Genomic DNA, 27,684 nt, shown 5'->3' on the forward strand with positions numbered 1-27,684 from the left:
CTGTCTGACAATTTCATATAATTTCCAGTGCATATACAAGTTTCGATTCTGCTGCCCCTTGCAGCGCATACTGTTTGCAAGTAACAATAAGAGGAAATGTTCCTCGAGGCACACATATGTCAGACTAACTCATTTAGATGTCAGATGCCTAACTGCTAGGTGGAAACAATTAGAAGCTATGTGCGTACGAGTATGCTGCATAATGATAACTCTGTAATGAATTTCTACTGCAGTTTAAGGTGATTTAATCGTAGTAAGTAAAATCTGCAACTGCCAAATTGTTGGGAATGTGTATCCTTTGATGTTTCAAAGAGACATAGGAAATTTAATAATTTCAAATTAGTTACAGACGTTTACAGTTGCATTGTGGTGCTCTTTGTATTGTGGTCTGATTTTTCACAGACTGAAAGTATGGTAATAAAAAGAACAGCATAAATATATGTTGTTAATTATGAAAAGCAGAGAGCAGTATATTAATGTATTATTCTGTATGCGGTCTAAACGCATTTGCTTCTTAACCATTATTTCTAATTTCAATTCCGTGTACCTAATAAAATGATTATAATAAATAGCCTTACAAAGCTTTATCGAGATTTTAGTTAATGATTTTTCTTTCAAATCTTCATTGATTGGAATTACTTGACCCGACTACTTCGAGGTTCAGACTTTTAAATAATATTTAGTGCATAAACTTTCTACAGTTGAAGAGCTACCGTTTATTCATTGTTTTTGGCAGCTGTATTAGGGTTGTAAACCGCATTCGTTTTAAGCAGAACCTTTGGTTCCTAAAACGATTCGTTCAATAATTCTATCAAAAGGGATCTTTTGCCATTATATTTATATTACTATTTTAAGTAAAAAACAAACGTATTCCAAAACTTTTTGATGCAAGAATTGGTCAGTTCGTTTTGTTTTATATAATAATTCGCAATGACCTTTTGTTAACATTATTCCATATAACATCGAGAAATCTTCAAAAAAAATCTCCGATATTTTAAATTTTCTTACTACAATTCGCTTGAAAAAGTTAAATAAATACAACAGTTTAAAAGCTTCTCTGTAGATATGTGTATTCCTGCGTTTTTGGCCTAATTTCTTAACGTCTTTTTGAGATTTCAATTTGGCCGATACTCAATGACTTGGAAGCATTTAAAGTTACCGTGTCCTTCCCTCTTTTCCACTTTGTTGTATACTTTCTTTCCTGTGACTTTGAAGGCGACAACATCACCGCCTCTGCGGTCAAGAGATTTAATTATAGATACCAAATTGGTGCATTAGAATAAAAACGTTGCTGTTAGCCAGGCAAGGTGGTCTTCGTGTGGCAACGAGGAAAGTAGCGCGAACATTAAATGATTTTACAAGCAACAAATGTTTATTATTTTCTGCCGAAAATAACTATGGCGAAAAATATAAACAAATAAACTAGAGTAAATTTTGTAATAAAATCGTTTTAAGGAACAATAATACAGTAAATAATTCATAAATTTAAACCCTGCTGTGCCAAAAAATCTTGTTTTACTCCAAGCACTCGCTCAAACAGCACGTATTTCTTATATATTCCCAATAAGACGTTTTATCGTTATTTCATGTAAATATCTGCAATTCGCTGGAATTTGGTTCATTTACCATTTCCGTCGGATGGAAATATTTTTCCCAACAGCATTCGCATTTATATTCCTGTCTTTGCCACATACCAATACACACTTGCCTCTTCCTTTGCTGGCAGCTCGCAGATAATTCAAATTTGTTTTTAACACACCACACAGCCACATACGGCATACATATATGTATAGAGCAACCCACACACACGCAAGAGCAATATAAGCTGCAAATTCAAATAGTGCACCGCCATCGACCGCTGTTTTGCGTTTTTCGGTAATTTTAGCAATTCCACACCATAATGTCCTCCCCTTTCTGGCATTGACCATAGCACTCGTATTGCAGCGTGTGCTTCCGTATAGTCCGTTTTCCGGGCACAGCAGTAGTTTAGGTGTTAGTAACGACACGTTTCAAGCGCGCTCTTCTGTACATAAATTACAACGGCAAATTGGCGTTGTAAATGCAGTTAAAACATAATGTGAACACGGCGCTCCGCATCGGAAATCAACTACGAAATTCAAACTTAAATTGCTGGCGACCCTCTGTACAAATACAACGCTTAAGTATTCATGCTGCTTATTGCATGTGTTGGTAAGTCATTATTGTCTCTAATGTGTGGTGTGTGGCGTATACGCAGCCAGTTAGCCGTTGAATACCTGGTGGGTTGTGTGGCTTGTTGTGTGCTTATGGAAACTTGTGGAATTTGCCACTAAAATGCTTTATTTAAAATTTTCCTTATTTAATTAGAGTGAACATTATAATAATAAAATTAAATTATTAGTAAAAATTAAATTTAGTTGATTTAAAAAAGGTTTTACTCAAAGCACAGCTAATACATAAGCGACCCCACCTTGATCTTATGCTCAAATAATTCTCAAGTTTCAAATTCATCAAAACAATAGTATAGTAACAAGATAATTTAGGTATTCATTAAGCTAATGATTATATGGATTACTCTGCCATTAGAGTAAACATTTGAACAGTACTCTTTATATTGGTTGTATGACGGCTAAGGAAAGTGATTTCCATCAGTCTTCCCACAAAAAATGTCCATAAAGAATGTGCTAATAATTTCATTTCATTGATTTGTTTTCTATAATTTGTCTTACATACTACTAGTACAATCTGCGACAGTATTTGAAAAACTTCCAACATCATCATAATTATTTAATTGAAATTATTTTTATTTCAACAAGCTTCAATATACCATTTTAGTTCACTTATCTCTTTAAGTTACTCATACGCCATGTATGACATTTAAATAGGAAACTTTAAACGAAGCAAGCCAAATTGTACACATGCAATCATTTGCTAAACTTGTGAATGAAAGGTCATAGAATCTGATAATGTAGAATCACTTGCTTAACCAATGTGCTTTGCGGCACGCTTACCTTCCGGCTAAGCAGTTCCACACATTAGAGCGATTAGTAGGCTGGTAGTAAACATTAAAATAAGCCAAATACACCAGTCAAATATACCAGCTATCGATTTGTAGCAGCTGGTGTTGGGATTACCATTTTAATGGGTGCCCGAAAGCATTGACCACTCAATTAAATCCGATCGACGTGTGATTATAATTAGCAGGAGGCAATAAACGTTCTCGCTTATACACCAATGGATATTTGCTGTGCCTCATATACATACTAGTTGCACGATCTAAGTGCTTGGTTGTCACATTTAAGTGTACGTATTTAGCAATGCCACTCGAATTCACATCCATGCAGTGGCTGCAGACCACACAAATGGTACAATTATACACTCCAAAATGGACGCATATACACAAGTTAGTATTATGGTAGCGGGTAGCTATTGGCCATACAACCACATCTTGTCGAAATGTTCATCGGCTTGAGGTCGCACGCGTATCCTGTTGTTATTTACACCACCTGCTAGTAGACACACACATATATAGCAGTTGTGTTTAATACCTTATATAATTGTGTATGCGGCGTACATATGTTTATAGTATTTTGATGTGAGGTGAGTTGCACAAGTGCATATTCAACACACGCGTTCATTGTTGTCAATATCTTTTGCAGTATGCCATATTTGTATACGAGTATTACTCCAACCTACTGGCATGGAATATTTCTGACGTTGCGTATACGCCATGGTATGCCACATGGTATTGCCCATAGAAAGGCTTTAAATTGCTTGTGAATATTGAGCAACTAACGGCTATTAAACAGTAGAAACTTAGAAGTGAGTCAGCAACAGATATACTATTTGTGGTTTATTTGATGATTTTGTACTGAAAATTAAATGAATTTTTCTGGTGTGAAATATTCAAAACTTTTTTAACCGGATTTGTGTTTGTTTAAGAAAAATTTGTTGCTTTCATAAAGAATTTAGATGTGGCATTATTAAGAACGGCAACAACTCTCAGATTTAATGGTTTTAAAATCGCATGAGTAACACCCTTTTTGTACCTTCAAAGAACATACGTCTTTATTTCAGTCGAGAAAAATATTATATTTAATTATTTGAAATTTGACTGCATCCTCGTATACCAAAAATGTGTTGGCATCTTGGTGAATGCCAACCTAACACACCTGCGCGCCTTATAACAATAAAGACTTGCGTGCACAAGCTCTACACGTGGGCAAACAGAGTTCCAGACGTCAAAGCAAATACAAATATAATCAACAAAAGAGTAATGCACACACTTACAAACAAAGCACGCAACTCTGAGAAGCATATTTGCAGCTTTGCAGAAACCAGAATGAATAAACAAATAATGGTAGTCACTGACTGTGCCAGCCACAATTTAATGTTAAAGCAAACAGGTGTTGGAACATTTTTTTCTAATTTAGACAGGCACATATGTACATATGTATATATGTTTTAAGTACTCGTATATGCCGTATATCAACAATGCGCTCACCAAATATTATCCCAACATACCGCCGAGCTCTATTTAACCGTCATATTATCGCCATTTATGGCAACTTTCTCTTCCTTTCCCTTATCTATTGAGATCTGCTTTGCTCACATTAGAAATAAGTGCGCAATAAAAATTATTATTTGCAAGTATTCCTCTTTGATGAGCATTTTCTGCTTCACCATGCAAATATTTTTTTTTTTTTCGATATGAAAAAAATTATTGTACAAACAATTTTCGATCCATTTGGGCCGAAATTGCAAATACTCTGCATATTTGTCGAAAAATATTTATTAATTTCAACTGAAAATAAAAATGCAAAATAACGGAATTTCACATATTAAACATGGCGCACAAATGTATAGCGACGCACGGCGACTCACATATACAAATTAGGTGAGGACGTGAAGATATCCGCAAGTACTTTTCTTACTAACATTTGTACTCGAATTACACCTTGCAATAAAAGCTAAGAAATGTTTAAGCGCAAAAAATTCGTACGTGGCAAGAGTATAGACACCATGCACTTGCCAGTCCGTTAGTACATGGTAACATATACATTCATAATAAGCAAACATATTTTGTAGATATGCAGGATGTTCCATCATTTGTGCCTTTTTGTAGATAAGATTATAGCTCACGTCTGTGTGGAGCTCCTCGATGGTCCAACATTTGTTGGCTTGAAATTTTATTTTCAAACACAGATGTGTAGATACTTAATTGTTTTTTTCGATAATATTAATATGAAGCTACAGTTAAAATGTCAAAAGGATACCTTGCAGGTGTCCGAATACCAACATCGACGACTAGTGACTTTGATAATATTTGCAGTTTCTCTCAATTTTGCTATAAAAAGAAAATTTGCACTAGTTTCGAACATGAACTAGTACCGCCGCCCTACAATTTTCCTCTATGAGGATATGCTTCGTAGCAAAAAATATATTGCTCATCTAATAGCTGTTACTATAGTTAGCTTCGGTGCAATCAAAGTAAACATATTTTCTTGTTTTTTTTTTTTACCGAATATCTTAAAAGCTCAAATTACTTATCAGACGAAATTTTTTTTACCACAATTATGGATTACAATTCCAAATAGGTTAAATTATTTTCTAGATAAGTAATTGTTGCACCCGGTTCAAAAATAATTTTAGTAATATGCTGATTAAAGCCAGTTATAATATCTCCAAGGTAATTATTTTGGCCTCATTGCCCTTTACATACAATATAACAATCTACCTCATGTTCAAACAGTTAATTAAAACGTTATAATTTATTTGAGCAACTGCAATTTACTTAAGCGTGTTCGCACTTATACTCCTGTACTATCATCTATCTTTCTACCCCACTTTTCTTTTATTCGCACACTTTCGCTTAATTTAGCAGCAAGCGTTAACATTTTTTTTTCGATTTCTTACGTGTAGGTGCGCCACTGCCTTGGCAAGGATTGAAAATGGCCCGTCATTTACCACCAGTCTGCCTCCAGCAGTTGCCCGACGTCACGGCGCAGGGAAGTGTGAAAATGTCACGCGGTCGTTACAAGCAATTGACACGCCTGCTACCTTACCTGAAGACGGAGAGCGAAGATTGTCTTTACTTGAATGTGTATGTGCCGCGTGTGGGTAAGTTCAATTCCATATATATATATATATATATAGATATATATATATACATATTTATATGTATGTGCATGGATACAAGTATATGGATATAGCGCTATATATTCGTGCGATGCCATGAATGTCTACCCTGTGTTAACCTTAACCTCCCGTCGTGTCCAAGTGCTTATTGCGCTGCCTACGCCTACGCGGAGTTGTGTGACAGTGAATGACACCTTTTTTCGCACATCATTCGCCTACCAATCCATTTAACAAAGTCAAATTTAATGCCATAGTACTTTTTCTTGTATTGGCCGCAGATGGCGTATTCGACGCGTCCAACGCCTACGATATGGGCACACAATCCACAAAGCGTTTACCGGTAATGGTGTACGTGCATGGCGAATCTTTTGAGTGGAACAGTGGCAATCCCTACGATGGATCAGTGCTCGCCAGCTATGGGCAAGTCATTGTTGTTACCATCAATTATCGGCTCGGTGTCATGGGTAAGTGTAAAATTGCAATTTTATTTGTATAGGTCTGAATGAGTATGTATATAATTTTGTAGAGATATATACAGTGAGGTGCAAATGTCGGTCACTCTAGATGTGGAACATATTTTATTTTCTGCTTGGAATAAATTAATGTAATTTCGTTGGCTATAAAATGTCTGTCTAAATTGGTCTTTTGACTTAAATGAGGTTACCTTATATCCAGTAAAATTGGTTATTCGAGCATTTCTCAAATATAAATTCCATTTCTTCGTACAATAAGAATGAAAAGCTTCTGGTATAAGAAACATTTATGATATTAACATTTGTCGGATTGATTGAACTTCCTTTAGTTGGAGCAAGCTTAGATATTATAAATTAGAAGCACCCTAAAAATGTAAAGATGACATTGATTGATGACAATAATAATTTTCTGGTGAAATTTTCATCTACAATACGAAGCTGAGTGAGACTTCAAACTCTACCACAACACTATTAGTAAGCCAGAACAAAATACTTCTACTTTTAGTAAAAAAGATACACAGAAGAACAGTATAGGCCAACATACATTATCTATCTCTGAGATATCTGATATGTCTGCGTTAATAAAATGAGCTGGCAGTTTAGAAGAAACTCAACGTCATCAATCCCAGCCATGTTATTTTTTCATACAGCAACAAATATAAATATAGTACTATGTTATTACGCTTACCCCCTTCGTTCTGCGTCACACCTAATTTAAATTCTCTCATTTAAAATATTTCGCAGGTTTTCTGAAGCCCAGCATTGATGAGAATACTGTCGCGAATTTCGGACTGCTGGATCAAATTGCCGCCCTGCATTGGATTAAGGAGAATATCGCGTCTTTCGGCGGCGATAAGGACAGCGTAACGCTCATGGGACACAGCACAGGTGCTGCATGCGTAAATTATTTGATGATATCGCCTGTTGCATCCGGTAGGCAATAATACACACACACACAGGTACACGTGTCCAACTAGAGCTGTGAATGGGTTTTCACAAAGACACGATATCCTGTCACTTATCACATATTTACACTTCAATTTCATTTAAATTAATTGAATCCTCTCTCCTTTTTATATTACCGCCGCCATGACCCGCTTGGTTGCGCAACGCTCGCTGACGCCTTTGTCCTTCACTTTGACGGGTAAACACCGCCTCACAGGCCTATTTCATCGCGCCATACTCATGTCGGGTTCGGCTATGTCAGACTGGGCGGTCAGTAATCATTCGCTTCAGCTCACCATGCAAATCGCTCACACGCTCAATTGTCCCCTAAACGATGACAACGAGGAGATGCTGTCCTGCTTGCGCCAACAGCGGTAAGTTATTTAATTATAAAGTACTCAAAGCGGCGTTATGGCGGTTACGCCCACAATCACGTTTTAGTTTGGGCTGACATCTCGCATTTCAAATTCCATTATTTCGCACCACCCAGCCTACCAACACATGGCATTATGTAGTAAAGTGCTGTGCGTGCATGTGTGTGTGGGTGCCTGTAAATTAGGCCAAGCGGAGTTTTGGCAAATAATAGAGAATTTGTGCTTGTATAGACACTTTGATCTCTGCTCGTGCAGCTTAAAGTGGGTTAAGCGAATGTGTTTGTGTGTGTGCCTCACTTAAGCATTGCATATTTATGCGGTTTAGCGCAATGCGCGTCGTCATTGCCGGCGAATTTATTACACACTGTGCGAAATTCGTTGCGATGACTTGCCTTAATATTTGATTAATTAATCAGAATACAGATGAATTAATTATGCTTGTTCCTTGTAAAAGGAAAGTAGCATGATGAGATTTCCTTTTCGGATGAATTAACTATATAGCCCTATTTGAGTTGGAGGGTTTACTAACTTTACACACTTTCTACAGTAGGCTCGTATATCGTGCTTGGGTGTCATAACTCACAAAGAACTAAAGTAATAGATATCTTTTCGACAACATTATCGCTTGTAGAAAAAAAAGCAAGTTGTCCACCTCATATATAATATCGCTTTTAGTGATTTTCGATCCTCAATCACAAAAATCATATTTGAAATTAGAATTTCTTTTAAAAAAATTTTGTTATATCCCATGGTGGTCCCACATTGATTGATTTTGTACTTTGTGTAATCAACCAAATTTCAAAAGACAGCGTATGGTTTTAGGGCTTCTCGCATTATATGAACTCACCATTATTGTGCGATAAATTGAGGACCATATGTTCAAATTATATTTGGTTTAATAAGCAGTCGAGTGACTTAAGGTTTAAACAACTTACACCCTTTAGGAGCGGAACTCGTTGAGCGATTCTGGTGTTATGTTCAGTTTGAGCTCCATTTTTTACTGTTACCTGGTCACTTTTTATTTTTCTGATCAAATTCGCGTAAGATTCAAATATAATTCGTTTGTGTTTAAACCCCAAAAACATTATTTTTTCCCATAATTATTGATAGCTGAATGTCTCTCTGAAACTCTTTGGTTGCTCGAGTTGGCTGTTATCTTAGCACTAGAATATTTTATAAGTGCATGCTTACTTTTTTGTTAGCGCCTCAGCTTCATTTTGACTACCAGCCACAGTTCTGTTACATTTCAAGCATACCTTACAATATTATACACACACACATGCATGCATGCTGAATAGAGTGCATCCCACTGCCTCACCTGTTTCTATCGCTTAATTAGCATTCTTGAAATTTGCATTTCCAACTTCTTTTCATTACTTAATTATAATAATTCCATGCGCCACCTTGGGAAGTTCCCAACTACTTTTATCGGCTACACTTTGTAATTTTAATTAAAACATAAAATTCGTGCTCAGTGTAGTCGATTCCTGTCATCCGCAGTTGCTCTCAAATAAGCTATAGATAAAGCGAAAGGGGGACATGGGTATGCGGCGTGAATAATCTTACGGTCAATTTGCAATTCAATGTAACGCACTGTAGCGTTAATGCGATCAGCGACAGCAGAGCCACTTGGCGGGGTGTTGGACTTCAAATGTGCCGCGTATCTTCCAAGCAACAATGGAGATAACTGGCTTTTGTTGCTCAAGTTAGCGCTGAATGCGTGTGACTGCGTGTGCGCATATAGAAGTGTGTGTGTCAACCGTGTGACCAATTGTTTAAACAGAGTTCAGAAATATCGAAGAACATATCTATGCATATCTATTGTGCATTGGCTGGTTTGAAGTGTTAGATAGCTTTCGTACATATTACTTAATTATGCATGTAGGTGTATACAGTTCTGCGAATTTTAGAGTATGCATTAAATGATATTAATTATTTATTGGTAGCCTCATTATTGAGCCAAAAATGCTTGCCTTTTTGTTTGGTTCTTTACAGCCGTTTTCTGGTTTGTATGTTTAAATCAGTGTAAAATATTTTATGGTAATTTTTGTGATTCACATTTATACAAACTTTCATGGGTTTCGCTTTTACCATTGGATTCATGCACTTTAGCAAAAATATTACCTTCAATTAATTCACAATTTTTAGCGACTTTAATCGTTATAATAGTAAAAAAATTCTACAAAAAAGCTCTCACACACAAAAATAAATTCGTCTTTTTCCCAAAATATGCCTCTTGGCTACGAGCATGATTTACATATTCACTAACCATGAGGTGTAATATACCTTATTTTATCCATGAATATTTACTTGTATATATACACATGTTTATATTCATGATAGCAAATTACTGCGGGCAGTAAATTCTTCATTGAATAGTTTATTAAATTCCGTTGATGTAAAAATATTGATTTTCCCTATTTGTTTAATATCGGCAAGGTTTATCGAAACCGAATACCTTTTTAATTTCAATTTTATTAATTTTTGGTAGTTGGTGCCTACATAAGAGTGGAATTTTATGCACCTACGTATACATATGTAGCTTCTAAGTACACAGCAGGTGTTAAATGCTTGTGTTATGATTTTATGGCCCACATACCTACCTTTATTGGTATTAATAAAGTTTAAGTGATAAATAATTCCAATATTACTGAAATATTTACTTTCTGTAAACAATCAGTCCAACCAAGAACAATCAATATGCTACTGTAGCAGGAAGTCTCTCATTTGCAAGGGATGGTATCAATACCTCTTTAACGTATTCAATTCCTCATCTGGAGATTATTTTCTTGAAGGTATATTGTAAAAAATCTTTCATTAGAATTTTTCAGTTTTCAGCACCAGAATTTCGTAAACGATTTGACTTAATTTCCCACACGCGCAGTTCGAAAGTAAACGAAATCGGTCTACATCCACCTACACTTTTCTTAGAAAGTCATTTTTAATAATGTGTTCTGCTACTACATTAATATAGATTGTTCAAGCTTGAAGTATTAATTCTACTCAGTACAACTCATCCTCCTTATAGGGCAGATCGCAAATATTTGTGCATTTCCATAAATACTATATCAGCTAATTACGGTTATCCAATGTCCGGCAGTTGCAAGCGGTTCATACCTACATGAATATGTATAAAATTATGACATTCGTATGAAGTGGTTATACAAAAAACACACTTTATTTTCATATGACAGATTTGAAAGTTTTTTGCTAAAAAATTGTTAACTGTAAATGATAGGAGTACACGTGGTCGGGATTAAATCACATGAGCTGCAGTTTAGTATAGAATTAACCTTTTTGCCAACATTCTGTTCAACTTATTTTCATTTAATTTGGCAACTTTCCCAAACATGCTGAGCATGTAAATATTTGTTGACTTGAGTGAATCAAAGCGGCTGATGAGTGAGCATAAGCATCAAAAAGTTGTATTTGCGCACACCGATGACATGCGAATAAAAACTTTTTGGACATAAATGTGGCAATTAAACTAACTAGTTGGAAAACAAATATATTTATATGATAAAGTAATTTTCAATTATTTAGTTCCGCCGCATGTCAAGCTATGATATGCTGAGTAAACTGACAAATTACGCACATTCACATTTAAGCTGTGAAAAAGTTTAATATTTTTTACTCTGTTGATATTTAGACATGGGAGTTAAAAAATTGCGCAGTTTTATTTGAAAATATGCTTTGTGAAAAATTGTGGAAAAAGCTTTTACAAAAAATGGCCTTATTAATTTTCTATTATTAAACTTGACACAGATATGTCGTGTCACATTATTTTAGTATTTTTTCAACTGAATAATAGCATTTATGCGAAGTAATTGCAATTATTAACTTTTGTTTGATATTTCATATGGCTCATTCCCCTGCAGAAAATCAGTCATTTGAAATTATTGAAAAATGAGTTAAAAATTTAATCGGCATTCTTTCCTTAAGCATAAGATTGTAACTTATATTTAATAAACGTTATTGTTCACATAGGGTGTTCTTTTTGGAGTTAGTAAATTTCTTTGAACAACAGCTGTCAAGCGAGCTATGAAAGTGCACACATGTCATTGACATTTACTGAATGTCATGCAAAGTCTATTATTGTCTAAACATTTTTTGTCGTAAAATTTCCGCAGTCAACTAGTTTTTTGGCGTTGGGACTCATTCCAAAATGCGGCTGACTCCTCGTACTTCAATTAAAATCGTTTAAGTTTGAAATGCCTCCAACAGAACAGCGCCAGAGTATGTACTGCACTTGCAACTATCGCTATTTCTAGCGTAACCGAAACTAAAATATCTCTATCTCTATAAAGAAAAAGGAACTTCTCTTTGGTCGTATATATAATGTGATTTGATGCCGCTGGAAGATTTTTGTTACTTACGTGTGAAGACATCAAGTCAAATTTGCTCCGACTAAATCCTTTGAAAATAAATATTGTCGAAATACCAACCATGCTTGAAAAAGTGAATTCAAAACATCCTGGTGGTCCATAAGTTCCATTCTGTGTCAATAAATGAAATACCAAAAGAAGTCACTGCGAAAATTTTACTGAATCTTTTGCTTCAAAGAAACACCCTTAGTAAGGCAGCAGAGTCTGTGTAAATCGAATATCACCTTACACACACATACTGACAAATTATTTGAATATGTATGTACCTACATAAAACAAGCGTTGTGAAAACGTAAAAAGCGTTCCTGCTTAAACATATATTTTCCACGTTTACGCATAAATTACTCGGAATTTTCTAAGGCGTGTGCAATTTCATGCAATTTCACTTTTCACACTTCCTTCGCTTTGTGAAATTATAAACTTTAGTTCAGTGTAATTTGAATATATCCGAAACTTTGTTAACACAAGTAATGCACTTTCAGTTTATTTAAATTTTAGTTGAATTTTAGCATACACTTTTATTGCAGTGAAAAGTCTCAATTTCCATATATTTGCACTTTAGTGTTCGAGGGAACTATTTGCAAGTTATATGGAAAGCCGGAAAGCAAAATGTTAATTTCATGTATTTATTTTGATGCCATCTATGAGGCAGAAGTAGCTTTAAGTGCATAGTATTAGCAAAAAGTTACGTATATTGAAGCAGATATAATATTTAATTAGCAAACACTTCTTGGTCGCTGAATATCACTAAAGGTTCCGGTATTGGATATGAGTGGCAATGAGTTCGTGGCGTGTGTCTGAATGATAATAAACTGTTTCGAAAGTTTGAAGTTTTCAAGTCAACAATAATAGTTTCTGAAAGCGTTGGATTCATGAAAAGGTCAGAAGTGTACGTTGAAAATTTGGATATTGAGTGACACTTTATGATCACAATCATATCAGGGTCGGAGTTTCTTCTGATAATTAAATATTTGAACCAAATAACACTTTAAATTAAAATTCATAATCGCATAAATCCAAAATTGCTGCTAAGCCTTCAAAGTGTTTATCTTACAAATATTTGAGAATATTTTGTTCCCTATCTTCTTATGAATTGACAGCCGAGCGTCTCAGAGGAAATGCAGGGTAATAGTAATTTTTAAGCTTAACAAACACGGGGTCGTCAATTGATGCTAGCATAAGTTAGTTTAGGTTGGTTCTTGATTAGAATTTAACATTTTTATTTATTGAAGAAATGACCAGCTGATCATTACGAATTGGGTCTAGATTGTTTGCCTGCGAAAGTTTGAGAACTAATCGGATTTATAATGGAGTAGAGCGTTAAAAACGACACTCACGATAAATTTTAAGTAGTTGACCAGCGCCCACTAAAATCACTTGAAGCCACAGAAGCGACAGCTAAACTACAGAAAAACACTTTAACTCCCACTTTATCCCAACAGGTCATGTTACTTTTTGCCATTTTCTATATTCATATAGATTCTTTCCCTAGCTTCCCTACCATCTCTTTCCCTTAACTTCTGGTATCACAAAGTTACTCAACACAAGCTTGGCAAGCTCTGAACTTGCACCATTAACTTTTCAACGCAGCCTCTTTAGTTTGGCAGGATTTAGAACTTAGCTGACATATTTGATGCTTCTCCAAAAAAAACAAACTCAGCTTACAACACACATATCCTCTTACATATCAAAAAGTTTTGATTCACTGTACACATCCGCTTGTCTAAAGTCTTACGGAAAATCAATTTTCTTCACACAACATTTATTCCAGCTACCGCTGAGCTTGATAGAAGCGAAATCTTATTATTTTATAGTCACACGCTATTGATAGATGACAGCACAAAAGTTTAGACAAATTCATTTTCCCCACACACGCGTCAGTTTGTTTGAACGTCGCGATGCGCTTTGCTTCCACGTTCGGGTTTACTGACACAAGTGCCGGTGCATGTTGAAATCAGAAAAGAAGACATATTAGACATAATTTTGTTTAGCCAAACAGAACGTCAGCTTATCGCTTGCCATGCAATGTGTTGCCGCTAACAAGCAGCTTAACAGCATATTACTCAGTGCGCTAATAACGCTATAAATGAACAAATTGCGCTAATAGTAAATTTCTATAATTTATAGTTAAGTGCGCAGACGATTTTCGGGACGCAATCCGAAAATTCTTCTTTTATTTTTTATTATATTGTTGCCGTAACCGAAAATATGAATTATTATCGGTATAAAACTGGCTTTTTTTCAGCTTATGAACTACTTTCGTTGGACAAATAATCGGTCTTTATTCAGAAGCCAAATCATCTATCTTGGATGCAACTTCGCAACTTGTTTCGAAACTCTATTATCACACAAATTGCACAGATATCAAACATTTCAGATAGGTGAGAATCAAGAAATTGGATGTAGAAGGATGATGACTTAAACCACGTTATCTATGTTTTATTATTGACAACCTAACTTCTGAAAATGTCTTATCAACGACCTTAATATAGAGGCCGCTTGGTCAGATTCATCTCCATATTCCGACATTAAAGAATATTATCGAAAATATAGTTGTGAGTTGGATCCAGTACCTTTAAGAGCGGCTGGGGATCTAAAGAAATAATTTTCTATTTGCCATAACTGTATAATAAGACGAACATTTTTTACTAGTTTACTGACTATTATAGTTATTTGGTCTTTGATTGACTTTGTGGTGTGTACATCGGCCGATATGAGCGATATCTTGTTAGAATTGAGTGAGCACATTTCAATTTGTACAGTCTTATTTGGAAGTGAAAATTATTGAACTAATTTATACTATTTCCGATTCCAATTTTCGATTTCCAATGGCCGTCTTATAGATATTTCAATCAACATATCTATGTGAAGATTTATATGAAAATACAATATTTCTTTTAACAAATATTAAACGGTGTGAATCTTTCAATCTCAAAAACAGCTGTTTTATAGATCTCTAACGGCAGTGTGAACACTCTAAAGTAGTGAAAATAGATTGAATATAATTGGATCACTTAAAATTTTTGATTGGAGTCTGGTATTAGCAAAGCGGATTTATGTACCTTCCTGTAGTGTAAGCAACTATTTAATATTTATATCTTCTGAAGTAAATTTTATTTCTAATTTTTTTCTAACTAATGTTTAACTCATACAAGTTATACTACTCCTAACCATAACAAAACTGACATTAGGTAGGCTTGCCATTATTTAAGTTTTTACCGAAGCAGTTAGCATTACATGGCCATGGCCTTTCCCAGGTTAGGCATGCACCTCAATCCATCAACATGCGCCGGGTGGTACACTAATTTTTTTTTTTTATTTTTATGTTTTATGTACCAAAGTTTATACTATATATGGCATAGCTTTAATATCTTTAGGCAGCTTTTGTTGATGCAGTCAACTGTGATTTATGATATATTGGCCACTGCAATTCGGTGTTTTACTGCTTTTATGCCATCACTCAAGCGGGCATGTCTCTACTTTGTTGCAAACTCTCCGCCACTTTTGTGTTTATTGTTGTTGACAATATAAAATATTCCCTTTGATAGCACATATTTATATACATACATACATATGTTTGTAGACTGATGTGTGTGGTTCTACATTTTTATGCCGGCCATTTATGCTTATATTTTATACTTGCTATATATGTATGTTGCGTGCGTGTCTATGTGTGTTGTGCAACAGCTGCCTCACTCACCTTTTCGCAGCAACTTTCATTCAACCACTGACTGTTGTGGCTCACAATCTTTTTTATTCTGCTTCTCAACCCTTTGTTTGTTATTTATTTTTGAGCGTTTTTCTTTCACATTTTGTTTTCTCTCTTTCGTTTTGTTCACTGTTCAATCTTTTTTACTCGATAAGCACGTGTTGGAAATTTGTCACTCGAAATCGCTACAGTTTGCAGCATTGCCCCATTCATATATCCACACTTTCAACGGCACATGAGAGGCTCTTGAGATTTTTCAGCTTAAGTGGCAGAGTAAAAAATGCTTTGTGGTTTGCCGTTAATGTGTGGAATGCAATTTGCGTTCAGAAGATTTTACAAGATCAAAAAAAACATAATAAATATTTATGAAAAAGTACATCAAACAAAAAAATTAACAACAATGCTTTCGCTGGATATTATTAGTTTATTTATCTTCAAAGAGTTCCGAAAAAACCAAAAAAGGAAAAGTGGTATGTACTAGCCGTACACGAAATAAGTCTGCCCCTAACGGTGTCGCTTGCACAACTCGAGAACTTCGTCCTGTTTTTCCACATCAAAAGTTTTCAAGCTTATTTTCTCATTAGTTGGCGTCGCAGTTAAGAAACAATACAATCATTTAGTAATAATTCGCTCAGTTTAAAATTTTTTAAAGGTTGGCATCCCAACTATAAACTAATTTTCTGGTAATCACAAAATATTATATGTTTTGGTAACGCTAAACACAGACGAAATGAGATCATCTTTGGCTTGGTTGAATTTTACGTAGAAAGTTAATTATTTCAAGTGAAGTGTGAAGGAGTTCAATAGCAATTTTGTGGCGCGGTATTGTGATGCCGCATTTCCTTAATTATTTTCATAGTGAAGGAGTTGCGGCTGTCTAAGCAACATGTGTTTACTAAAATATATGCACATTTACAGGAATGAACTTATGCACCCTATCTTACAATTTTAAGGCAATTCACACTCATGTTGATTATTTCGTTGTGAAATTGCCTTGCATTTATTACGCGAAAGCACATGTTCTTATGCAATATATAAAGCTATTATACGGCGCATTAAGCTTAAACATAGAAACTTACTCCTTCAGGTAATTCAATTTTAACGCGCGCATACGGAACTACCACTTAGAAAATAACTGACGCATTCAGCTGGAAAATGCCAAAAGAAGAAGTAGCAGTAAAATATTTAAATGTGTATCGTTCTACTTTCCTTTTTAGAGCTTTATCACCCACGTGTTACCTTTTATAGTGTATGAAATTTGCAAGTGTTTGTATATAAAGTGTGTGGGTGGTACATGGCGTATACGCAATGGTCTGTGGTGCGGAAATAAGGAAATAAACTCAGTTTGCTATAAATTTTGCATATTTGCAATTTCCTTTTCTCCCACTTTGCTACGCCTTTGAAGAGATTTTTTGTTGTTCGTCCTTTTCATATGTTTACGTCTACTTCCGCTACTTTTACTGTTGTATTTATTTATTATTATTATATAAATATACCGGCAGTTTTCATATATTGCATGGACATTGCTTGTTTCTATTCACTTCTCTCAGAATATCTTTCGTTTATAATAAAATGCGATTTTTATTTTATTTATTTAATTTTATTTTTCTTTCGTCGATATTCTTCTTGCAGCTACCAGGACATCTTAAAAATACCAACATCATTTCCCCAATTTTCAACTCCATTGGGTCCAATTGTCGATGGCCATGTGATACCAAATCAGCCATACAAAGTGATGGGGCAATACACTGAACACTTCAGTCGGTTTGTAATATTTTTGTTTTCCTCTTCAATATTTTGAGTTACCTTATATTATATTGCTCTTTTTGCGTATCAGTAAATATGATAAGATGTCATAGCTGAGGCGTATAAGACCTTGGTTGGTTTGAACAGCTAGTATGTGCGTGGACTCGTTGATCTTTAGTCTACTAACAACAATTACATGATATGTAGTAAATGGTCTTCTGAGAAGCTCAAAGGTTATCGTTCAAACTCTTTGCTCTAACTAAGATACTTCTCGTCTCAGTTATAGGATTAATCGCCGGTCTTCTATAGATCGTGGTATTTATTTGGATGCTAAAAAATTTCGCTGATGATTATTTTCAATCACCAGGAAGTAATTTGACCTCAAATCCTTTTTTTCCGAAGTGGTAAATACTTCTACTAAAATCGTCTGTTGTTAACCTTTGCTTAAATGGTATATGTTATAAAGGGTAGAGAGATATGAAGATCTAAAATTTTGTACACATCCCTTTCTTCATAAGAAGAAACCACCAATAATGGACCACTTTGGCATATTGTTGCTATACAAACTGAATGATCGGAATAATGAGCTTGTATGGAAAATATTCCAAGAGATTTAAAGTATTCGGATGTGGTGGTTGAAGTATAATTAGCAGATGTAGTCCTTCTCAGCCTGTATATTCACACATGTCTTTACCATAGAACTTAAAACAACCCGTTTTCAACACGAACTATGCACATATGTTACTAATTAGCAATTAGATATCTCTTAATGAATAAATAACTAATTAAAATACACGCAACGGTTGCGTAACTAATCGGTGCTGCATTGTTGATATTAAAGGTATTACTAACCGAAAAGCATTTAGTAGGGCAACCAACTTCGCATGGGATTACATGAAAACACACATATGGTCTACATTGTGCGTTGTAGGCGCGCCCAAAAGAGCCAACTTCCTCAGAATACTTGAGTTGAAGTTTTTGCTTGACGCAAAATTAAGTAGTTTGCTTGAGCCAAATAAATAATTATCATTTCTCGGAGATAATCGAGGCGCGAAGGCGAGCTAAACGCTTTGCTAAGGCTTACCAAAAATTTAGTAAAATTTACCGCTTCCATTATTTGCTATTAACGCCTGTGCATTAGCTCAAAAGCCGCAGCGAATAAGCCAAGTTGAGGTAAACAAGTTTCGTATAAGAAAATGCCGCGTACTCACACATGCATAAATTACATTACGTGAGTGTGTGGTTTTGTGTAACAACATGTGCTCATATGCATATAAGACGTAGTTGAAGTATAACGTTGTTGCTCTTATATAATGCGGTGCGATGGTAGTTGATTGTGGTTTTGTATTGCGCTTAGGCTCATGGTTGTATTGTGGTTGTGGATAACGCGTTTGTAGTGGTAGTGGCTGGCGTTACTTTGCTTATTTTTGCTTGTAAAATGTACGCATTTACACAACAAGATCGAAACTTATGCAATACACAAAATCATCTTTCACTACTGTATTTACTGCTCAGCAGCTTTATTCGTAAACAAACATAGACAGACGCGCAGAAGCTTCATTGCAAGCGTTATTATTTATATGCAAACGTAAATACATAGTTACACAACTCTCTATATACCATCATGTGCATAGACACTTATGCATTTTACCGTTATTGGTTTATTCATTTCAGCTATGATTTATTATTTGGCGTCACCGAGTCCGAATCGTATCACACGCTGGGCGCATTAGCACTCGAAGAAGGATTACGTGAGAATGAGCGCGATAATTTATTGCGCTTCTATATGCAGACACGATTTGATGTTCGACCCGATTTAGCATTGGCTGCCACGCTCAAGAAGTAAGTAAAATTTATTGAATTTATGATTACATTTTCCATAGTTATGTAATGTGTCTGGGTATGTGTGTATAAATAAGCGAGGCACAACATGCCTACCAAATCACGGGCACAGGAAGCCAGGCATTTATCACGCGTCCATTGCTAGAAGTAGTCGATTTTGTGGATAAAGTTTGATGAAAAAAATTCAAAATAGAAAAGATGGTTTTAAAAAGCAGTAGTTTTGAAATCATTTTCGGTCCTCTAGTAGTGCCATAAATAATAGTTATCGAAGTCATATCAGAAAAGTAAGCAATTAGAGAGTTACCAACTATTTTAACCAAAAGATTGTGAAAATTGATAAGAAATGTATTAGAAAGAGGAAATTATATTAATAATGCCGATACAAATTATAATAATATGAAGTTGGCAGCAGTTTTAACTAAAAATAATTAAAAAGCTGAACATTTGATGGAAACGAGTATAAATATGTAAAACAGTCATCGAAGTAATATGAAAATATGAGCTATGTTTCATATTGCTGCAATGCTGTTTACAGCAATTTTATTATAATCAACAATTGACTCCTTGAAATTCGAAAACTCCACACTACACCATGGAATGCGCCATTTTTCATAGAAAGTCTTTAGTGTTTGTTGAATCGTGAAGCTTCCGTTGTGGCCGTCATCGGCCTTTAAGCCGTTTATCTCAATTTATTCGTAATATATAGTTGTATTTAAAGCCGTTTGCTTCTGTAATAACGGCTTCTTGTCAGCTTTTCTTGCTGCTAGCGTCAGCTGAATTCTGATTTTCTTGCCCCTGCAAAATTCAATGAAGCGCATGTGAATAATTGCATTTGTTGAATAAAGTTGTTGCCACATTACCACACGCACAAGCGTCTAAGCTCACACAAATATATGTGTGTACTCAAAAGCGCATTTGTATGTGTATATATATGCTGCTGGGGGCAAAAGTTGTGTTGCAAAGCCAGAAGTTTTATTGAAAATGCTGCGGCAGCCCAAAACCGACTGCGATGAGCGCTTGCAAAAGCGGAAGTTAGTATGGAAAGTAATTGTAATTTAGTATTTTTTAAGTGCAATAACCGATCCAATCATACGCTTACAGTCGGGGCGAAAAAAAGGCGCTACCACATTTTTGCTGCGCCAATATTGGCAGAATTAATTGCAATAGTTTCAAGCCTAAAAAGTTGTTTAATAAATGCCAGTTCGTACAAAAAGGGTTTTGAACTCTGCAAATAGCCTGCCGGAGAACAAAATTCACAACATTCATTAATGTATGTATGTACGTGTGGTGGCAAATGTTACCTTGTACGCTTAGTAGGTCAAGTGCTATTGATTTTTCTGCGTACGTTTTATAACAAAATTAAAATAAAATTCATTAAGGAAGATTGCTTACGGTTGCGAGGTGCAAAACCGAAAGCAAAAATCAATATTGATTACTGTAGAGTATAAGTATTTAAAGTGCCAGGAAGCGCGATTTGTGTTTTTATTGACTAATTCGCTGGTTTAAAAAAATATATAAACATCTTCCACTTAAAAAATTTGGAATACAAAATTTTATTATAAAAACTAACAAATTGCAGCGCTTTCATAAAGCTTTAATTATAAAATATTTGGTAGTCGAAAAAGTCTTTTCGTATTTTGTCAATAGATGTCGTTGCAGTCGTTTATCTCCAGTGCTACCAATCACATTGTGTCATACCATATAGTGTTGGAAAGGCGAGATTTTAAACTTTGTTAACCTTAAACAAATTCTGGAAGTTGTTCAAAAATGAGTGAAAATCAAAAAGAAATTCGCCATATTTTGAAATGTTTGTATAAAAAAGGTCATAAAATTATTAAAAATAAAATCAAAGGTAGTTATCAGTAAGTTAAATAAAGTATATATCACAAATATATTAGCTATTTCACCAATTTCGTCTAACCTTACTGCCGCTCTTGGAAGCAACAAGTTATCTTTAAATAATTCCAACTCGTATTACCAAAATAAACCGTTATAATATAGCATTAAACGTTACTATTGGAAACTTTAAAGAATGTTTTCTTAAAGTTAAAGCTCAACTTACATTACATTTACATTTCCTTCACTAAACGGCTCAATTACGTAGCACAAAATCGATTCCGCTTTTACGTTTGAATAATGCTTGAAATCACTAGCTACAATTCAATTACATGGAAATGATTTAGTGTCTTGAATAGCTTATAACTTTGTACTTATGACACATATGGCAAATATATGTATGCATGTGCCTGTAGCACGTACTCTTTCTCTATCGAGCTTGCTTCCATCCATCGAGTATGCAGAGTATGTTGTACAAGAACGCTTGTGATTTTGCAACCATAACCCCGAGTATGTCAGCCGAAGTTAGCACTTGTGTTTGATGTGCTTTGCCACTATGCAGAATGATCGAATTTGATGGGTGCGGACAAGAGAGAAAAAAGAGAAAAGTGCATTAAAACTTTGAAAGTACACATACGTGCAAGTTAATGTAAAATATGCGCACATATGTTGCGACAGGGCATAAGGGCGATCTCTTAGGGATAATGCGCAAAATTTTGCAAAACGTTTGTGTGATGTTCACATTTTAAAGCCACTTAGAATTCATTTCCAACTCGATGCTTTGCCCCTAGACGGAGATGCCGCACAAAAGCACATGCACAGCTATTACTGTAAGTGACCCTCAACTCGGAAACATGCATCTAAATTTGTCCCCTTGTCTAGAAACACTGTTGAACTGATTTGTCGGCGAGTTTTAGCAGTTCGTGGAAGTGAAATTTTGAGAAATTTTATTAACTGTAATCCGTTTCAGTCCTACTCTAAGAAAAACTAAAGTTAATATTAAATTTGTGCAGAGATGTCTTCTTTTCCTTGATATATTTAATGTCAGTTCTGCCATTTATTTTTTTGGTTACATTTTTTGATTTTAGTTTTCATCTTAATACAATCTAAATTATAGATTTGTTCACCAAAAAGTGTTACAAAATCTTTAAAACGGAATAATGGTGAAATCTTTGTATCCAAAGAGGTTTTCTCATACTCATAATCGTATATGTCAGATTTTACTACCCGTGAATATTGCTTTCTCGTATGTATTTTATTAGTGTCAAGATTAATAAAAAATCCAAAAATATAATCGTATTCGATTCATATATAAACTGTTTTCGGCGCCAGACAAATGAGGATTTTCCGCATAACACACGGACTTTTTGCACTGTCCTCGTAGCGTAACTCATAAATAAAATTTTGTACATGCATGTGTGTGTTTTAGCCAAACTGCATAGCTTCAGAGCAGCGCTGAACTTTTATATTTCTATATTTCCGCACATATTTTTTCAACAGCTCAGCCAATATTGTGCATGTCCATATGTAAGTACGGCTTAAATGCAGCTGTGTGGATATGTTTTGGTAAAATTATGTCAACATGTTGCCAGCTATTCGTCAACTGCCAGACAAGAAAAAACCGTTCAAACGTACCGTCCTCTAGTAATTTAGGACAAGGGTAGAGCTGCAGGAGAAATGGCAAGCGGAAGGGCAAAAAGCATTGCGGACACTACAGTGGGCGGAATGGGACTGCCTGGCACCAAGTGATGTCAACCATGCCACCACCATAACACAGATATAAATGCTTGCGGCAGCGAGCTCAAAGCGAGCGCTATGAGATAATCTGCTGGTTGTGCATTTTGAGCACTTTAAGCTGGCTGGCCGAATGGCTGCTTACCGCTTTGCTGGCCGCATAGATGGATGGCTGGAGATGGATGGATGGCTCTCGTGGCTGGTTGCATAGCTGCATGAATGCCTGATATAAGGCTTGCGAGCTTGTGTTTATGTGTGTCTGTGGGTACGCGGACAATATACGAATGCATGCATGTTGCCTTGGAGATGCTTACTGACTAACGGCATCAGCTTTCAATGACGCTTTTCACACATATGCATACATGCCAGCGTACATACAGTTGAGTGATTGGAAGAGTGCTTGCATTTCTACTTGTTAACATGTGTAAATGCGTTGTAAGTGTGAGTGAAATTTTCAAGCTTATGAAACGTTGAAATGTGTTAAACCGCAATGTGTGGGTAAATATGGAGCTTTCAGTGTGGCACTTCAACACACACAGAAACATGAATTTAATACAAAGCAAACAGGGACTTAGGTATTACTTTCAACGATTTTATTATAAATAAAGCTGCAGTTAATCTTAAAGGAAATTATTGTGTGGAAGTGAGAAAAACTCTAATGGAATTTGTTATTGTTATGAAATTTCTTTAAATACTATTATTAACACGTATCTCAATATTGAAAGGGAAACGTTTTTTTTAATTTATTCCATATTCTTCAACTTTGCTGAGCATTTAAAATATTTTATAAATTTATATATACCTATATATATATATTCCTATTAAAACATGTTTTTCTAGATTTTTCACAACATTTTTGTTCCACTTGCTTACAGAAAGTTGCCCAGCAGAGAAAACCCATAACTTTAGTTTAGATTACTTCACTTGAATTGATTTAAAATCCTCGAAACTTCTCGAAGCAAAGAGCTGAAGTCATGCTAAAATATATTTTCCACAAAAATCCACTGTAATTTCCCCATAAATCATCTTACCTTCCAAAAATTGTAGATAAGGAAAGCACCCATATTTTTCAAGAAGTGGAATGCGTACATGTTGGATAATCACAAACAAACAAATATTTCACGTGTAAGCACCCGCCCACCACTTGTGTTTCCGTTACAGAATTTATGTGCCACTCAACAGGTTTTCCGTCCGTAGCCTTTGACGTTTTTAGTAGTATTTGCACGCTCACTTAACTCTACTTTGACTCTTTGTGCCGCTGCCGTTATGAGCTAGGCGCGTGCACGACATGGCGTATGAGTAACGTGAAATGCTATACGCAGGTCGCCGTGATTGGTTGCTGGCTTTGGCCGTTTAGAAGCTACGAAATACATTTTGGCTGCCATCCTTTTTTAGACGGAGGTAGGAAGATCGCGAAATTGTTTTTCGTTACAAAGCAGCTCCAATGAAAAATACCGGAACATTGCAGCCTGATTGAAATTGCATTCAGCCATGAGCTATTTTACACCAGCGGTGTTGTGAGCGTTAACTGAAGCAAAGACATTTTGATGAATTCAGAAATTGGAAAAGGGAAATATATAATATAATTGTGTTGAAAATATCTTATGTTGATTTATTCGGCTTTTGACAATCAGCGGCATAAAGCCACTTAGGGGATGTAAAAATATACCGTAAATGTATTATTTAAAGAAAGTAGATGAATGCGGAAAAGTTGATAAACGAGGCTGACAGTAAGAACACGATATTTAAGCTACTATGAGGGTCAGTAGAGAAAAATAGCTTCTCAAGTTATTCTTTACTTTTGCAGATTATTGGTGAGTAGTTTCACTCAGTTACTTTCAGGTGTCGGAATATTCCGAAAATGCTTGAAAATGTTCACTGCATTTTGTGTAATCTGTGCAGCCTGGGAAAGCAATGCGTGACACATATAATACAGATTTCCAAGACATGCCAATACCTAGGTAAATGAGTATAAAATTATGTCAGATATTATAGTTTAGAGAATCTTGACAAAGAATTTGGGAAAAAACTAAAACAACTTACACAAAACGGAAGCATTCAAGCATTATAGGGTGGTACGTATACGTGTGTTTCAGGCGTTGCAGAGATGATTTTTTATAGCACTGATCAAACGAAAATTTTCAAGATTTTTCATAGGTTATTACTTTAAAGAGCATTTCCAGATCCAGATTTAGCCTTCTATTTCTTAATTAAGACGTTAAAAAATCCCATAAACCAAATAAAGCGATTTTGGTTTTGGGTTAAGTATTTTTACTTCTCGTGCAATGAATAAATATCTTACAAAACGTTGAAACGTGAATTTCTGAAAACTTCTGGAATTCATAAATGTGCTTTTTTAACAGAAGCAAAACAAAAATTTCACTCCACCAAAACAAATTAAATTGCGCATATCAGTGGACTTTTCCATCAACAAACAGCTTCATAAAACAATAAACGTAAAATGATTCTAACTGACATGAAAATGATGTAAAAATACTGCGCCGATTGGAAGCTCGAAGAACTGCAAACACCCCCTTTATTCTATTTTGTAAGTGAAAAGTGCAAAAATATTTCCATTATTTTTCTAAAAATTGCGGCGAATTTTTTTGGGCGCAAATTCACACGGGAGTAATGTCGCACACCACTATGCCACGTGTTATGTAACAAGCAGGTGAAGAGTATACGGCAAAGCTGTAGTATATTTGTATGTGTAAATGCATGTGTGAGTGAGTGAAGGTTGAAATAAATATGATTTGAAGCTAGCTAGGCACGTTGCAGCCCTTTCAACTAAGTGCTAACGTGTGTGTCTGACAGAAGTGACAGCTGTAAATCTCTGCTGTGCCACACACACATAGTTTACAAATGTTTTAACAAGAGTTTTTGAAGCAAAATGGTGCACTATTTTCTATATGCGAAAATGTAAAAAAAGAAAGAGAAATCAACATTGAAATCACTGAACAAATCGCTGCTAACTTATTTCAGACTGAAATGGAGGCGCGAGCGGAAAAAGCAGGCTGTCAAAATCTGTGCTCACATACATGATGTGACGGCATTTTGACCGTGTTAACAACGTGTTTGCAGCGCGATTGAAGTAATAAAAAGTTACTGCGGTATATTTCAATGCTTCTCAACACGATAGTTATGGTTAAAAGAGCATATGTTATTTCAATCAACGCGAGTATTTGTCTAGGTATGTGCTTGTGTGGGCAAAGGAAAAGTTGCTGCGTTGCAGTGTTTAAAAATACTTATGACAGATGTGGGCTTTTCGCTGAATAAAGCAATTTTTGGTTGAATATATTTTTTTTTTAATATGTTTTATTTGCAATCTATTTAAAAAAAATAATAGCAAATGTGATAGCAAAATCATAATCTGACTTATATTATTGCTATCCAGGTAATGAAGAGCACGGTCTGAGACAGAAATGTGGCACTCACTATTCTTCGCTAACTATTAGCTCCAGCAAATACAATATTAATACCTTTCCTAACAAAACAGCAATGTTGTGGTTTCTCATTTCCGGTAAACATAAAAGTACAAAAGATCTGTGTGTTCTCAAACTTAGCTTGTATAATGTCAGTGAAAATCCTGCCAAGTATTTTTGTACCGTAACACATTCTTCTCTGGGCTTCATGCTACGCTTGGCTAGTGTATTTTCATTTTCAACTTTGTGTACACGTTCATTTTGTGTTGTAATGCAACAATAGCGTTAATGCTCGCCCATTAAGAGAGAATTTGGCAACTGACCCGCCGCAAGATACAAAATGTTTAAAATGGTCGTAATTCTTCTGGCATTGTTGCTAACTCTCCCATCATACACTAACACGAAGGCGTGTTTATTTCAATGCAGGAGATGCAAGCTGATGACACAAATTTGTAATTTTGAACCTTTAGCAAGTTACCCAAATTTAAAGCTCGAAAATTGGGTGCAGCGCATATAAAAAAAAAATTGTACAATTTTTAAATTAAAGCTGAAAAATCATAAACATTTGAATAAATTATTGTAAATTCATGTACGTATTTTTTATATAAATTTTTTTGTATTTATATTTTCTTACATCTCTGACTTTTCTGCAGGGAATTTTTCAATTTGAGAGAGTCTTAGTAGCCGATCGATCTGTTCTACCACTTTTTGATGGTTAGTTTGCTATCAGTGTCAGGATGTTCTCTTGTCTCTTTAATTATAATAACTTAATAATCTTTTAAGAATTTTCTAACGTATATGGTAATAGTATGTACATATAATTGAAATATAAATATCTTTAGATATGCAATATAGCCTTTAGAAACCCCCGAACGTTCTTTACAAATATTATTAAGCTTATTCATTTAGCTATAATATTATGACCATACCCATTTTTCATAGGGAAAATATTTTTTTCCTATATAACGCTTTGACAAGCAAGCAATTAGTCTTTATAATTTTCCACTGAAATTGCACACAAAAACACAAGAATAGCGACATAAAAAAGAATATACGTAAATTACCTTATTGATACATAAACTTTTCACAGTAGAATTTTTA

General features: G+C 35.1%; 1 protein-coding gene across 1 annotated transcript in view; it reads left to right on the top strand.

Moving 5' to 3' along the window:
• The window catches only part of LOC126751689 (uncharacterized), an 85,487-nt gene that overhangs the window by 15,433 nt on the left and 42,370 nt on the right, over nucleotides 1–27,684 (top strand). Inside the window, exons 3-8 of the mRNA XM_050462147.1 lie at nucleotides 5,902–6,099; nucleotides 6,396–6,581; nucleotides 7,335–7,523; nucleotides 7,753–7,909; nucleotides 17,636–17,767; nucleotides 19,424–19,591. Coding sequence (XP_050318104.1) covers nucleotides 5,902–6,099; nucleotides 6,396–6,581; nucleotides 7,335–7,523; nucleotides 7,753–7,909; nucleotides 17,636–17,767; nucleotides 19,424–19,591 — 1,030 coding nt within the window. The remainder of the gene's footprint in view (nucleotides 1–5,901; nucleotides 6,100–6,395; nucleotides 6,582–7,334; nucleotides 7,524–7,752; nucleotides 7,910–17,635; nucleotides 17,768–19,423; nucleotides 19,592–27,684) is intronic.

Source organism: Bactrocera neohumeralis, chromosome 2, assembly GCF_024586455.1.
Source record: "Bactrocera neohumeralis isolate Rockhampton chromosome 2, APGP_CSIRO_Bneo_wtdbg2-racon-allhic-juicebox.fasta_v2, whole genome shotgun sequence".
NCBI lineage: Eukaryota > Metazoa > Arthropoda > Insecta > Diptera > Tephritidae > Bactrocera > Bactrocera neohumeralis.